The sequence below is a fragment of the Sebastes fasciatus genome, chromosome 14 (assembly GCF_043250625.1).
Source record: "Sebastes fasciatus isolate fSebFas1 chromosome 14, fSebFas1.pri, whole genome shotgun sequence".
Lineage (NCBI taxonomy): Eukaryota > Metazoa > Chordata > Actinopteri > Perciformes > Sebastidae > Sebastes > Sebastes fasciatus.
The window spans coordinates 14,374,633-14,391,184 of NC_133808.1; the positions used below are offsets into that span (position 1 = coordinate 14,374,633).

The 16,552-nt window shown below is 40.7% G+C and overlaps 1 protein-coding gene across 2 annotated transcripts; it reads right to left on the minus strand.

The window, feature by feature from the left end:
- Positions 1-414: 414 nt before the first annotated feature.
- On the minus strand, positions 415-12,015 carry LOC141782554 (uncharacterized). 2 transcript variants are annotated; one of them, XM_074659079.1, is made up of 7 exons: positions 10,103-12,015; positions 8,799-8,866; positions 7,937-8,165; positions 3,808-5,780; positions 3,316-3,531; positions 2,641-2,782; positions 415-1,395 (listed from the first exon to the last, which is right to left on the minus strand). In XM_074659079.1, exons 1-6 carry the CDS (start codon positions 10,416-10,418, stop codon positions 2,678-2,680), a joined length of 2,907 nt encoding a protein of 968 aa, XP_074515180.1. In that variant the 5' UTR covers positions 10,419-12,015; the 3' UTR covers positions 415-1,395; positions 2,641-2,677. The 2 variants fall into 2 exon arrangements, with proteins under 2 accessions (XP_074515180.1, XP_074515182.1); XM_074659081.1 differs by having other exon boundaries at positions 3,316-3,528; positions 10,103-12,013.
- Between the last annotated feature and the right edge of the window lie 4,537 nt (positions 12,016-16,552).

The following is a 16,552-nucleotide window of genomic DNA, read 5'->3' on the forward strand; positions in this document are numbered from 1 at the left end:
ATCTATTAATGTGCAAATCGTTTGGTTTATAAAATGTCAGAAAATGGTGAAACATTTCCTGAATCCCAAGGCGACGCCTTCTTATTGCTTGTTTTGTCTAAAAAACTGTCTAAAACACACAGATATTGAATTTAATATTACAAAAGATGATGAAAAGTAGCAAATACACCCATTTGAGAGGCTGGAGGAACATAATGTTTTGCATTTTTGCTTAAAATCAATTAATAAATTATCAAAAAAACAAGTTAGCAAGAAATTATGTGAATTCTTTTGCAAAACAAATGGAATTTATATAATTTGTCTATAGTTTAACTCATGAATCTAATTCTGACTTAATAGTCAAGAACCACTCTTTGTTTCTTTCTGTTACAGTACATTAATAAAACAAGTAATTAAAGCAAGAATAACGAGATATAAAAGGCAAAAATTTATTCAGTCTTTTAACAGATAGCGATAGACAGCTCATTTATTTCTAAAATCAATTTGTGAAACATAAACATCTCTTTACGCGAACACATTGCATTTATTCGGTACGAGGGGAATTTAAAGTAGAACAAGACGACGGAGTGTCTTTTCTCGGATCAAAGTGGAAGAAGAGATCAATAAAACATCTGTAATGACACAGCTGTGTTGATTACTATTCAGAAATTCACATTACAAACGAGACACGTTTTTCCCTTTTTAAAATTGGCAGCCTTAGAAAAGACAGTTGACCACAAACGGTCTGCAAATACACATGCAGTGGTGTCACCATACCAGCCCAGAGTCACGGACAGACTAGCAGATCAATACGAAAGGAGGGACCGGCTGCTCAAGTCGTTTAAAAGTTAGCACACCAAAAGGACAAAGACCCACTGAAACACCCAAAGGACAGTCTCACTCCTACGACCTCCCGCCAACTTCAAGTATTCCCTCCAGCACTTGCATCGCTTCAAGTATTCCCGCCGTGGACTCCAAACCTTCAATTCCGACACCGCTTCTTAGGTTTACAACATAAGCTATGATATAAGTGCACTCAAAAGTCATCTATACATAGAAAAATAATAACAATAAGTAGCAGTAATAGTTACAGTATAACAATCACTTTACATTTCATTTTATACACAACCGTGACGTTAAATCACTTTATACCGTGGCATCACATTCCCCGCCCCCTGAGTGTAATGTTCAAGTTTAACCTTCTTGTAGCTACGGAAACGCAAACACGGGACCAGCAACCTTGGTTTGGTTATTTAAATAACGTTAGCGACCGTTGACGACGGCAATGATTAGAATCAGAGTAATTATGCCTTTCCGCTCACGTGTGTGACGGATGCGTTATGTACAAGCTGCTGATCGATCATGTGCCTCCGGCGTCAGACCGTTCGCTGGTGTCACACACGGACAGCCTTCATCCTGGAAAACAAACACCAGTGTTCAGAAAACAGACAAGATACTGTAGTGTGTTGACAGCTCCCTCTAAAACAAGTTTGAGGATGATAACAATTAAAAACTTCCCTTTTTAGACAGCATCACAAAAGACAACAGATGAGCAAACCAAGTAGGGCTGCACAATTAATCAGAATTTTATCGAAATCGCAATAATGTCCTACTGAAATTTCGAAATTGCAGGAGGCGCAATATCTGTTAAAGGCAAAATGTGTCTCAAAATACCATTTTAAATGAAATATTGTCGTGCTGCAGAGATATCTCCGCCTCCACATTATATTTTACGGACTATATCGGTACAGATCCCCGCAAAAATCACACCATAATCATTTTGTCATCATGTTTTTCAATGAAAATGAGAATAATGATGTAAAAATGATTAGAGCTGCAACAATTAATGGATTAATTGTCAACTATTAAATTAATTGCCAACTACTTTGATAATCGACTAATGGGTTTGAGTAACATTTTAAGAAAAATTAAATCAAAATTCTCTGATTCCAGCTTCTTAAATGTGAATATTTTCTGGTTTCTTTACTACTCTATTAAAGTAAACTGAATATCTGTGAGTTGTGGAGAAAACAAGACATTTGAGGACGTCATCTTTGGCTTTAGGAAACACTGATCAATATTTTTCACCATTTTATAGACCAAACAACTAATCGATTAATCGAGAAAATAATTGACAGATTAATCGCCAATGAAAATAGTCGTTAGTTGCAGCCCTAAAAAAGATCGCAAAATATCGCAAATCACATTGCAATTGCAATATCAGTTTAAAATAATCGCAATTATATATTTTTTCAAAATCTTTCAGCACAAAAAAAACAAATAAAGCATAGCGATTCAGCAGGGAATGAAATTGGCACCTGCAACCCACCAAACACAGGGTAAATGTTGGCTGTGGCAGGTACAAATTCTAGGTCACCTGCCACCATAAGGCTTCCTTATTTTAAGAAATATTCTTTTTAAAAGCAATTCCTAAGTTAAAAATAGTCAGGGAGGAAGGTTACATGATCCATATTTCTACTGTCTGGTACCGCTGACTTGTTCTACATACAGTAGATCTCAGAAATGGCAGACAAAACAATGAGTGGCCGGTAGAAATGTTCAGTGACCGGCCACAGTGGCAGGGGAGGAAAAAAATACATTTTGAGACCCTGCGATTCAGTAACGTGCAGCTCAACCTCGCATGGTGTCACTTTCACCCACCTCAGTCTCACTGCTTGAGCGAAACCCTCCAGCTGCCTCAGGAACCGGCAGCAATGCAGCTCCGACATTTGTACAACTTGGGGTCATGGGTGCGGATGTGATTGCGTACATTCCTCAGTCGAAAGAACGTCTTACTGCAGAGCTACACCGCAGAGAGGGAAGAGCAGAGACGTTTTGAGTTATATGGAGGATACAAATGTGGCCGCCATGGCAATGGTTCGACATTTTGAGAAGTTCGCTTTCTTAACAAAAGTTAGATGAGAAAATTGATACTAACGACAAATATGAAACTACTACCAGCGGCTGGTTGGCTTAGCTTAGCATAAAGACTGGAGAAAGAGGGGATACAGATAGTGTACCACAGTTGAGACTCCAGATCCGGGCTAGCCGTTTCCCTCCGTTTCCAAGCTTTGTGCTAAGCTAAGCTCCAGCTTCATATTTACCATACAGACATGAGTGGTATAAATCTTCCAATCAGTAATCAGCACCCAGTTTACTCAGAAGTGGTGTACCAGCCTTGAATCTCACTACATGACTGGATTTCACTGTAAATCACATGGTATGTTGCTGGGCGGGAATAAAATCTGACGTTTTTTGGCGTTCCAGGTCATGACTTTCAATCCCTTAGAGTCATGTGGTTCTAGGTTGTTATGGTTTAGGAAAGTCGGTGCTTACCAGACATGGCCAGTGCTTGCCCTCGATGTGCCTGAGGCGATGCATGATTAGAGCGTCGCAGTCCTTGTAGGTGGCCGAGCACTGCGTGCAGTTATGGGCCGCCTTTGGGACTTTGGGGACTTGACTACGAGGTCCCCGGAGCTGCTTTAGTCTTGCCCGACTTGCAGCGTCCAGCGTCACGCAGCTCCTGCTGCTCTGAGGCCGTTTACTTTGCTGCTGGAGATGCAGGAAAAAGACAAATTATGTAGATGAAAGACGATATACATGATGCAAAATCAAGTGGTTAGATGAAAGTAAGAAATGACGAGCTAAACTGTGATGAATAAATTATTCCAACTGGTTGTTTTTTTTTACAGATTCTCTATTATTCTATGGCAACAGGTAGAAGGTGACATTTCAAAGTGTTCCCCCTCTACTGCCCTTTTCATGGATGCTTCATGGTCCCTAAATAAATGGCAGTCATCATAAATCACTACCGTCCCTTTCATTTACCTTTGGCTTGGTCCGTGTGGCCTTTGACCCGGCAGATTTGGCCTGGTGAACGGTGCCGTTTCGGGAGTTTGGCCTGGGTCTCTGAACCTTGCTTTGGCTCACGCTCCTCTCCTTCTTCACCACAGGCAGGGTTGGTGGCCCTCTGGCTCTCAGCGCCCTGTGGGGGGACTCCTCCGCTCCAAATTTCTCCCCGACTTGTGACACAGAGCGCGTTAAGCAGATATCCACGCTCTCCTCTTCCTTCTTCAGTCCCACCATCGGCCCGCCTGCTGGCCGACAGAAGCTGAACAGAAAGCCTGAGTCCAGTAGCTTGATGGGGGGCTTGCTCTGGCGCTTGCCCAGGTCCGACAAGGGAGGATCAGAGAAAGGTCCTCCAACTGGCACGGGATCTTCTGGCTCCTCTTTGATGACTTTGTACAGAGGGTGGTTGTAGATGGACGCCGGAGGTGCGTGCTCTGAAAACTGTAGCCCGCCAGGTTCATTAACCTTCACTCTCGGTGTAGCGTCCCTGACCGCTACCTTCCTCCCCTCCTCTCTGGGCTTACACTTTGGCTTCTCCGCCTCCCTTGTGGAGCCCCGCCTAAGCTTGGCCTTTGTCGCTGGTCGGCCGCTGTTGTAACGCAGTGTTTTGACCGTCTCTACGGCGACCTTATTTGCGGCCTGCGTCCTGTGTGAAGGTGGTGATTTGCGAGGCGAGTGGCCACAGCAGTCGTTTGATGAAAACGGGAAACCTGAGATAGAATATTCAGTCGGTTCTGGTTTGATTCTGACTGTGTTTCTTACTACGGCTTTGTTGGTGTTGCGTCGCGGAGGCTGCTGGGCAGGAAGGTGGGTGCCGTCACCCTTCCTCACTGACCGCCTGAGCTTCCTCCCCCCGAAGGCAGGCTGGAACATGTCTGGTAACACACCTTGACTTCGCATGCTCCTGTCACTTGGAGGGACATGTCGCGGGCTGCTCTTTGGCCTCTTTGCTGTCATGTGCTCTGTGATGTGTGGACCCACAGGCTTGGTCTTTACTGACTTGTTGAGGAGGTGAGTGTTAATGGGGTTACAGAGGGGAAGTGACAGTGTCACAGCCCCATATGGTAGTCCCGGGGAGACGGAGCGTGGTTTCCGCCGCTTTGTCAGTGAATAGTTGTTCGCCTTCAGCTTCCTCAGTCGTTTCTTCTGTCTCCAGCCAATCAGATCTTCTGGTCTGGGGAGGAGGGCGGTCCTCTGTAACCCAAGGACATTCATCAGTTTGTACTTCTCCTGGGCTCTCGCGTAATCCTGTTCATCCTCTGCAACCTCAACTACCTCCTGCTTTATCCTCACAGGGCTGCACACAGTGATCTTTGTAACCCTTGATACGGAGGCGGCACGGGAGAGCTGGGTGATGGGGTGAGGCTTTCTGTTTCGTCGAGGGCTCTCTGGCATCGGTAGCAATCTCTGGACCTCCATGGCAGCCCCGGGAGTGGAGCGGAGAAGACGGGTGTTTGATGGCGGCGTGTGCGAGTCATTTTGTGACTGTGGGTTGGCTATGGTGTGTCGACGTGTAGCAGCTTTCTTGGAAGAGGGAGATATGAAGTCCATGAGCTTCATCCTGTGTGAGGGGCTCAGACATTGGCATTGGGTTATCGGTGTCCTGCGCAAATTGCGCCTTGGACTTCCTTCTAAAGACTCATCTGACACATCCAGCATCAGACTGAAGCCGCCGTTCAGACTGTCATCTAATCCCAAAGCCTTTTTCCTTCTGCCTACCCCCTGCTGGCAGCAACGCTCACGACATGCACCAGCGCAGGCTGAGGTAAAGCCCTTGCCAGGACGGAGTTTCTGCTCCTGCTCTCTCATGAGAGCCGAGCAGGCTTCCACTGCAGGCCACATGCCCAGGTGGCGGGCCATGGCGATGACTTCAGGTAGGTCCTCTTGGCGAACGCACAGAGTGGAGGAGTAGGAGAAATCCAGCAGAGACAGAAGGCTGTCCTCACTAAAACCTGAGAGGAAAAAAGGGAGCCTTTAATTAGATATGCTGAACCCTGGTCAATCAGTGAGTGAGATGAAAGTGACTGTGTAAACAGAGGATCAGAGAGACAGCAGGCAGAGTGGGAGCACAGTGTAAACATGATGGTGGAGACAATATAACAACTGCTTTAATCAGGGCCACTTCCACTGCTATCTGATGATACACATCAAAGACATATACGTAAATGAGAAGACAGACTATAGCTGTGTTTCCATTCAATTGTCAAGAGAATTATAAGCACACTTTTGAAATGTCGCATAAAAAGAAAATAGGCACATTTCCATCAACTGGTTTGGAGCTAATACATTTGGCTACAGCGTAGTTTGGTCAGACGTTGGCGCTATAAGCTTGTATGGCAGTAATCTACCAGTAAACAGGTCTAAGCAGAAGTAGAGGTTGTGAACCGGAAACAAAACGGCTTCGCCATCCGACCATCTACGAGAGAAAAATGGAGAGAGGTCTTCAGGAATTTGTAGGGCAAGTTTTGTTTGTTCTTTCATGTCAGCTAGTATCGGCCATGTGTCGAGACAAAGACATGCATTCGCACGTTATGGGAATATCCGAGAAGATGCCGACAGCGGAAACAGCAGATCAGTCATGTGAGTTAAATGTTTGCTATGTAAGAATTTATTCAACAAAAGGCGTTTCTATTTCCCCATTTAGCGCATCAACTTTTTTTACAATAAAAGCAAAAAAGCACCACAAGCGAGCGTAAAAACCTTTTGCCGTTTCCACACAGCTTTTCTAATGCAATACTTCAAAATGAAAATAAAACTATGTGAATGGAAACACGGCTCATGACTGTGTCACAATTTAGAGTCTGGATCCTCCAACTCTGAATTTCTAGATCAAATACGTCATAACAAACTGACAAGCCAGACCCTTTCAAAGGGACTTTGAAATACAGCCTCCTTTTGCCTGAATGACCAGTGTAGCTCTCAGTTTCACACAAACCATTGTTTGAATGATAATGAGAGCTTGACCTCGTCAACTGGAGTCAGGAATTGTCACGTGACTGCGTACAAAAATTTGCATTCAGGTGGTCGTCAATCACCGATAGACGTATCACATGAACTACTAGGCGGATGGGTGTGTTCTAACCTGGCTGTTTTAATCACAGGACATTACAGACACGTTGTTTATTATTACATCACAATGTCTGCTGTATAAGCCATGTGTTTACGACGTGTTTATTTGCATATAGAGCGGGGGAGTGACAAGTGGCCACTCAAGACGCATGTGGAGACGCATTCTAATGCAAAGGTGTGAACAGACGAACTTAAAGCTGTCTACTTGTGATCCGATCACGGAGTACGCATCTCAATACCTGGTCTGAACAGGGCGTGTGACCTTTTACAGAGAAAACGGTAGGGATGCACCGTCCGACTTTTTCAGTCCCGAGCTACTGATACCTGGGCTTTGGGTATCGGCCGATACAGAGTACCGATCCGATACCAGTGTTTAAGTGATAAGCTGTATGCCTCGCTGTGTGGAAGTGACTGGGATCATTATTTTATGTACAAAGCAACATCAGGCTTTCTTTGTAAAAACAAAATGTAACAAATTAAGACATAGATATTAATTTACTGAATTGATATTTAGTATTAAAATAATAAATTGTACACTAGTAACTAGGTAAACATTTTTCAAAATTAAACGAAATTACAATTTAATTGTAAAACCTTTTAATGCAGCAACAAACTGCTCAAAACTTAAATAGAAATTAAAAGCCAGTATATAATGTATAGGATAAATAAACATAGAACTGAATTGAATAGATCGGCCCCATTGTGACGGATATCTGATCAAGCTATTTGCGCCAGTATTGGCCCGATATCTGATCCGGTATCAGTGCATCCCTAGAAAACGGTGATAAAATAATCTGGAGATGAACTGATCTCAGTTTAGTAATTTGAGGTACATTGATGAACATTTCCTGGTGATGGGCTTAGAAATATTGACTGAGAAGTTAAAGTAGAACACTTAAGTGGCCAAATGCATCGTTTTGGTGACATCTGGGGGACATGGTTGAGGCTCGGTCTGGTCTTTACATCCAGACCAGCCTATAAACTGAAACAGAGCTCAAGCAGCGGCATTTCCTAGCGTCAGTTTGGCCTCTAATCTTACCAGTGAGATCTATGTCTGCTTTCAAGCTCGAGTCCATCTCTGTGAAGATTTCCTGGAAGTGATCGCTGACGGCCGCCAGGACAGCTCTGTGGGCCGAGTAGGATCGCCCGTTCGTCCGCAGTGTAATGTCACAGAACAGCCCCGCCTCCCGCTGACTCCTCAGCTTGCTCAGCATGTCAGCGCTGTGTGACGCCATCGTCTTCGTGACACATCCTCTGCCACCCGACTCCTGAGAGGCAAAGACAGCGAGACGGAGGCAGATAGAGAGGCATCGTTATATGAATACAATGTGTGAGAAAGAACTTGCAGGAGAAATCTAAATGTGAGAGAGCAGGATTAAGTGAGAATGAGAGTGAGAAAGCGTGGATTAAAATGTGTGAGATGCAGAAAAATGAGACGCTGATAAAAAACGAAGAGGAGCTGAAAGTAGGGATGCACCGACACCGGATCGGATAACGGGCCGATACTGACTCTAACAGCTGGATCGGATATCGGTGACAATGGGGCCTATCTATACACTGGAATTTAAATTTCTGTTTAAGTTTTGACCTATTTGTTGCTGCATTAAAAAGGTTTACACTTGAAATGAAATTCCTGTTAATTTAGAAGATTTTTTTAACCAAGTTGCTGGTGTACGATTTATTAATTTAATAATAAATAACAATTCAGTAAATTTATGTCTATGTATTTATCGGTTACACAAACAGCTTATCAATTTAACACTGGTATCTGATCGGTACTTGGTATCAGCCAATACCCAAAGCCCAGGTACCGCTATCGGTAACGGGACAGAAAAAGTTGAATCGGTGCATCCCTAGCTGAGGTTCAATAATTAAAACGACGGTAGGGTAGTATTATATACCTTCTTGATGCGCTGGCTCTTACACTCTAGACAGCCCAGGACAAAATCTCTGATCTGGAAGTACATCCCTGTGAAAAAAGAAAATACAGACAATAATATTAAAACTCCAGCAACACTTGCTTTTGACTCTGATGAAAAGCCACAAGCTGAAATGTATTTGTGTCACAAATAAGAAAGATTTAAAGATCTAAAAAGGCAATTTTTTGGGGAATAAATGGATCAATTTTGATCCTTTAATCTTCTTGCCGAGAATACTGAGAAAGAAATGTATAAGCTCCCTTGGTTCTAATGTATATAGTAGTTACATCTTTAACAGAGGCATATGTAAGAAAAGTTAAATGTAACTGCTGACAGTTTGACGGAGAATTATGCATGGGCATGTGGGCTGTATTCGTGTGGGTATGCAGATGAATATTGATGTGTGTATGTGTAGCAGTGTTAAATCTGTACATGTGGAGGGGTATACACGGCCCCATACTTTAGAAAGTGAGGATGGAGGACCTACAGTTCTCCAGAGGACTGAATTATGAGCCACAAGTACATGTGCATGCATCTTTCCATGCAAATGCATATATACTGTGCATGTATATAAAAACTGGAAAAGGGTGTTAGGTATAAATATCTGTAAAGTTTGTATACATTGTCATATTGCCTTTTCCAAATAAAAATAACATTAAAAAAAGAGTCAGGGCCATAATTAACAGCTGTCATTCATGTGTGAGTACATTTCTACATCTTTGACTGATTGAATCAGTCAAAGATGTAGAAATGTACTCAATGTAGCTGTTTCAAATGCTCCAACACTTCTTAACAATAAGAAATGAATAGTTAAGATAGATAAGATGACCAGTATGAAGTCAGAAGTTGGTTTACAGTTACTACTTCTTTGATAGTCGTGTATCACAGCTGTTACCCTGCACTATATTCACTTTTAACAGTTTTCTTCATCTCCTTGTATTTTTATATCTGCTATATTTATTTGTACTTTGCACTACTAACTTTTTTACTGCCTTTTTACTAACATGTTTTTGCACTATGGAACTGTGACGCTGGAAACTTGAATTTCCCTCTGGATCAATAAAAGGTACTATCTATCTATCCATCTATCTATCTATCTATCTATCTATCTATCTATCTATCTATCTATCTATCTATCTATCTATCTATCTATCTATCTATCTATCTATCTATCTATCTATCTATCTATCTATCCATCTATCTATCTATCTATCTATCCATCTACAGAGTGAGGAACTGTCCTATGAAGTCACATGTATCAGGTGCAGGTCAGTGTAGTTTCATACCTTCCCACCAGTAGTTCTCAGCCACACATTTGTAGGTCTCCTCCAGTGAAAGGTGTCTCTGGCCCAGCCTCCTCCGGTGAAAGGTGGAGAGGGCCTCATGTCTCCGGCTCTCATCCAAAACCTCCCGGTAGTTGATGAAGCCCCTCTCCAGCTTCTTGCGGTACAACAGCCCGTCTATCATCTCGAAGTGGGGCGACCACCGTGCAGGAAGTCCACGCCCTTTTGTCTCCATCTCTCTCTGTCCACCTCCATCCGACCAGGACGCACAAAACGTCTCTGCGTTTGCGTAACGAGCACTAGTGTGGGTGCCGGCCATTTCTTTTTAATATATATAATCTAAAATAACGTTAAAACACAACTTTGCAACTGAGAAGACAGCTGCTTCCTCTCTCGGAAGAAACCACCCAGTCTTGTCCTGTTTGGTCACCAAACTTTTACGCACAGACCTAAACTCCACGTGGATGACAACAGAGCACCTGTACCTCACAATAACTCTTTGACATTAACAATCTGACGTATCCTAGTGGATATCTACAAACTAATTAGATATTAATGTTTACAATAGCTTGTTTTTATCAAGAAAAGTCCCTACCAGATGGGAGTCATTTCACTACTGGGGATGTCACATCACTTCTACTACTATATCCAAACAGTGTGTGGCTTTACCATCAACCCTATTATATATCTATGTAGTTCCACTTTCTGTTTTGGAAACCATTTGGTTACAATAACTCTTTGACACCCTGCTAACAATCTGACATATCCTAGTGGACGTCTACAAATTAAGATAATAAGCTATTATGGTTTTACAATAGCTTGTTTTCCTCAAGAAGAAGAAGTCACCACCAGATGTTGAGTCAGCTCACTGGAGAGGTCCTCTGCTGTCACATCACTTCTACTACAGACCACCTATACCTCACAATAACTCTTTGACACCCTACTAATAATCCCACATATCCTAGTGGACGTGTACAAATTAAATCAGCTATTGTGGTTTTACAATAAGCTTGTTTTTCCTCAAGAAGAAGTGACCACCAGATGTGATTTTTCCACTGGAGATGTCCTCTGCTGTCACATCACTTCTACTACTATATCTAAACAGTGTGTGGCTTTAACAACAACTATTATATATATCTATGTAGACAATAACTCTTCCACACCCTGCTGATAATCTCACATCTCCTAGTGGACAAACTAATTAGCTGTTATGGTTTTTACAATAACTTGTTTTTCCTCACCACCAGATGATAGTCATTTCACTGGATACTGTCACATCACTTCTACTACTATACCCAAACAGTGCGTGGCTTAAAAACATCCCCTATTATACTATTATATATCTATGTAGTTCCACTTTCTGTTTTGGAAACCATTTGGCTCACACTTCTGTATAATTGTGTGGTATAATAACAATAAAAGCAGCCAGCAGAGTATCTACCGCGCCAACAAACCGGCCGAGCCAAGTGATGTAAAGTCACCAGATTCACAGTAAACAAGAAGATCCAGCAGCAGCTTCACATCTGTCTCTCTCTCAGGGTGTCTCTGTGGGAGTCTGGCCTCCGGTGTCTGGTTGACGGTGAACAAGCCTCACCTCTTGTCGTTAACTTGAGATTTCTTTTCGGCAACTCGAGGAGTCGGAAGCAACATGATGACGCAGCTTATCAGCTCAGCTCAGCATCGCCACTTTGAAACGACCTGAAAGAGAAGCAGCGAGGTTGTGTCTCTAAGATCAGACACAAATCACCGCCGGGTCCTCCTCGAAAGAGACCCACAAAGCTCCGGTTAAACACCCGGCATAGTTCAGAGCGCTCTCGGTGAAGCAAAGGAAGAGTCTGGCGGTCAAATAGTCCTTCTGTTTGTTGCTAATCAGGCAGCCAAACCGAGACTAGTCCTCCTCGCCCGCCTTCACACAAAGACCATTAGCAGACGCTTTAAAGAGATGCAGCCCAGACGGCCTGTGATTGGCTGAGAGAGCTGCCAATCAAAGGTAGTTTTCTTCCCTTTGCAGCAAGGTAGGTTGCACGATACTAGTGTTTGCTTCACTTTGCTGCTGCACAGTCTACTATGGAAGAGTGCAGTCTTATTATTTATGCATTTATGCATTTATGCATTTCTCTTTTTTGTTCCTTTGATTATTTTTCTATTTTTTAAAAATATAATTTAAGTTATCTTTCCTATCCAATTGTGCCTTGTATGTTAGAAGTATTGAGTTTATATTACAATGCCTCAATGTTTCAATAAAAAACAAAAAAACAAACAAACAAAAAACTTGCTGCACAGTCTACTATGGAAGAGTGCAGTCTTATTATTTATTTATTTATGCATTTCTCTTTTTTTTTCCTTTTGATTATTTTCTATTTTGTTTTATATAATTTAAGTTATCTTTCCTATCCAATTGTGCCTTGTATGTTAGAAGTATTGAGTTTATATACTGTATATATTCTTAATACATACAGACGTAGGCAAAGTTGTTGGTAACGTTCCGTTAAAGAGAGAAAAACCCACAATGGTCACTGAAATAACTTGAAACTGACAAAAGTAATAATAAATAAAAATTCACTGAAAATTAACTAATGAAAATCAGATATTGTTTTTGAATTATGGTTCAGCAGAATTATTTAAAAAAACAAACTAATGAAACTGGCCTAGACAAAAATGATGGTAACATTAACTTAATATTTTGTTGCACAACCTTTTGAGGCAATCACTGCAATCAAGTGATTTCTGTAACTCTCAATGAGACTTCTGCACCTGTCGACAGGTATGTTGGCCCACTCCTCGCGAGCAAACTGCTCCAGCTGTCTCAGGTTTGAAGGGTGCCTTCTCCAGACAGCATGTTTCAGCTCCTTCCACAGATGTTCAATAGGATTTAGATCAGGGCTCATAGAAGGCCACTTCAGAACAGTCCAATGTTTTGTTCTTAGCCATTCTTGGGTGTTTTTAGCTGTGTTTTGGATCATTATCCTGTTTGAGGACCCATGACCTGCAACTGAGACCAAGCTTTCTGACACTGGGCAGCACATTTCGCTCCAGAATGCCTTGATAGTCTTGAGATTTCATTGCACCCTGCACAGATTCAAGACACCCTGTGCCAGATGCAACAAAGCAGCCCCATAACATAACCGAGCCTCCTCCATGTTTCACATTAGGTACAGTGTTCTTTTCTTTGGATGCTTCATCTCTTCGTCTGTGAACATAGAGCTGATGTGACTTGCCAAAAAGCTCCAGTTTTGTCTCATCTGTCCCAAGGACATTCTCCCAGAAGCTTTGTGGCTTGTCAATATGCATTTTGGAAAATTCCAGTCTCGCTTTTTTATGATTTGGTGTCCTCCTGGGTCGTCTTCCATTAAGTCCACTTTGGCTCAAACAGTGACGGATGGTGCGATCTGACACTGATGTACCTTGACCTTGGAGTTCACCTCTAATCTCTTTGGAAGTTGTTCTGGGCTCTTTGGTTACCATTCGTATTATCCGTCTCTTCAATTTGTCATCAATTTTCCTCTTGCGGCCACGTCCAGGGAGGTTGGCTACAGTCCCATGGACCTTAAACTTCTGAATAATATGTGCAGCTGTAGTCACAGGAACATCAGGCTGCTTGGAGATGGTCTTATAGCCTTTACCTTTAACATGAAGGTCTATAATGTTCTTTCTGATCTCCTGAGACAACTCTCTCCTTAGCTTTCTGTGGTCCATGTTCAGTGTGGTACACACCATGACACCAAACAGCACAGTGACTACTTTTCACCCTTTAAATAGGCAGACTGACTGATTACAAGTTTGAAGATACCTGTGATGCTAATTACAGGACACACCTTAGTTTAATATGTCCCTATGGTCACATTATTTTACATCTTTTCTAGGGGTACCATCATTTTTGTCTAGGCCAGTTTCATCAGTTTGTTTTTTAAAATGATTCTGTTGAACCACAATTCAAAAACAATATCTGATTTTCATTAGTTAATTTTCAGTAAATTTTTATTTATTATTACTTTTGTCAGTTTCAAGTTATTTCAGTGACCATTGTGGGTTTTTCTCTCTTTAACGGAACGTTACCAACAACTTTGCCTACGTCTGTATGTTCTTAATATGCCCTTGTATAAAGTATTTCATTTTATAATTGTAATGTAAATGTAATTGTAATGTAAATGTAAATGTAATATAATTTATTATCTAAATGGAGCTTCCCAGCAAAAAGTATTTCACATGTTTGTACCTGTACAACCGGCGTGACAATAAACATCTTTGAATCTTGAATCTTGAATCTATTACAATGCCTTAATGTTTAAAAAAAAACAAAAAAACTTGCTGCACAGTCTACTATGGAAGAGTGCAGTCTTATTATTTATTTATTTATGCATTTATTTGTTTGTTCCTTTAATTTTTTTATACCCTCTTTTATTTTTGTTATTATATTATTTTGTTTTTTTTATAATTTAAGTTATCTTTCCTATCCAGTTGTGCCTTGTACACACACACACACTATTAACTGAAGGTTGTGCAGTCTTTATCCTCTTAAAATGATCTGACGTTATTGAGCTAGGACAAACACGTGATTTATGCAGTGTTTGAAATTATCTAAAGTAACAATAACTTTCATTTTATTAATTGAATATGCTGTACTTTTCTCTAAGTACATTTACTCAAGTACTGGTACAAATTAGAGGTACTTGTACTTTACTTGAGTAGGCCTATTTTCCTTTCATGACACTTTCTACTTCTACTCCACTAATATTGTATTTTGTACTCGGCTATAGTTATTTGACAGCTTTAGTTACTTTATGGCGTTTTTCTCACTATTTTCAGAATTTTTAAAAACCAAACGATCAATCGATTAATGGAGAAAATAATCAGAAGATTAATCCGTAATGAAAATAATCATTAGTTGCAGTTTTATACAAAATAGTTCAAAATGAGCTCCACCTCAACCAAATACAACAGTAAAATCCTGATTTTACATTAATGCATGAGTAATAATAATCTAATGATATAATATATAATAGTATAACAGTCACAGGGGACATTTTTTTACTTTTCATACTTTAAGTACATTTTCCTGATTATACTTACATACTTGAGAAGCATTTTCAATGAAGGACTTTAACTTGTAACAGAGTATTTTTACAGTGTGATATTAGTACTTTTACTTAAGTAAAATACCTGAATACAGAATAATCTTCCACCACTGACTTTTGTATATACAGAGTCTAGAGTCTGACTTTACACCACATTAAATGCTACATTCATACAAGGCAAAGATGACGACTGTGATGTTTACTTCTCTGCATCCGTTTACGGTTTCTGTCCACCAACACCAAGATTGTTTTTAATTGAAGACACAAAACCTTAGAGTATATTCCAGTCACAGAATGCTAAAATGCTATTCTGGAGAGTATACAATATTAAAACCCAATTCACACAATAACTGTACTGAAAAGACAGCCAGTACTGAATATTTTCTTTCCTCCACTGCCACATCATTAGCTGATGCTTGCAAACACATGCTGCATTGATTCAGTAATCTGAACACTTAATTATAAGCATTGGAACGTGTGCTAATATGAGGTGTATGCAAGGACAGCATTTTGTGTTTAAAGCTAAGCATTTGTCTGTTTGGCTCTTTGCATTAAAAGGTTTGCACAATAAAACTCTTAAGCAATCACAAAATACTGCGATACACTCAGGGCTACCATTGAGGATATAGAGGTCGTGACCTCTGTATTTTGGGGGGGAATTTAGGAGTTTTATTAACCTCGAAGTAGCTTGAAATCTACAAGAAAAAAAAACACGTGCTGGGTAATTCACTGGATGTATTTCTTTAAGACTCAATATGGCATGCACTGTTGCCTGCCTGCCGCCAGCCCTCTATGATTTTTTAATGATGCCACGATGTCCTGGGTGCAATGTCTGCCTACTGACCCGATATCATTTCTGTTTGGTTATCTAACTACTTATCCACTTAGATGATATTGGTGCTTTGTTTGTGTTAATACGTGTATATATGTGTGTATACAGGTTAGTGTGTGCCGGTCACACTATACACTAGAAGTCTAGATTCATAAACCTAATTATTATTTTACTTGTTTTTATCCATCTTTTAATCTACTCTTATTTATTTGTTCATTCATTTATTTATTATATTATCCGTGATATTGCTATTATCATTATTACTTATATATTTTTCTGTTTATGTACAGCTGTGTATGTAAATGCATGTATGTATGTGTGCATATGTAAGTATGCCCTAGTTATTCACTATTCATCCTTATGTAATTTCTGCAATTATTTGCTTCATTTTCACTCCCATTTCTGCCATCCCTAGTGTGGGTGAGTCAGAAGGGGGGTTATTGAACCTGAAAATCCTTTTTTCATATTTGTTATATATATATTTAATGTGCTTTCTTGCAATAAAGTATTGAAACAAAAAATACTATGTTTAAAATGTACTTATTT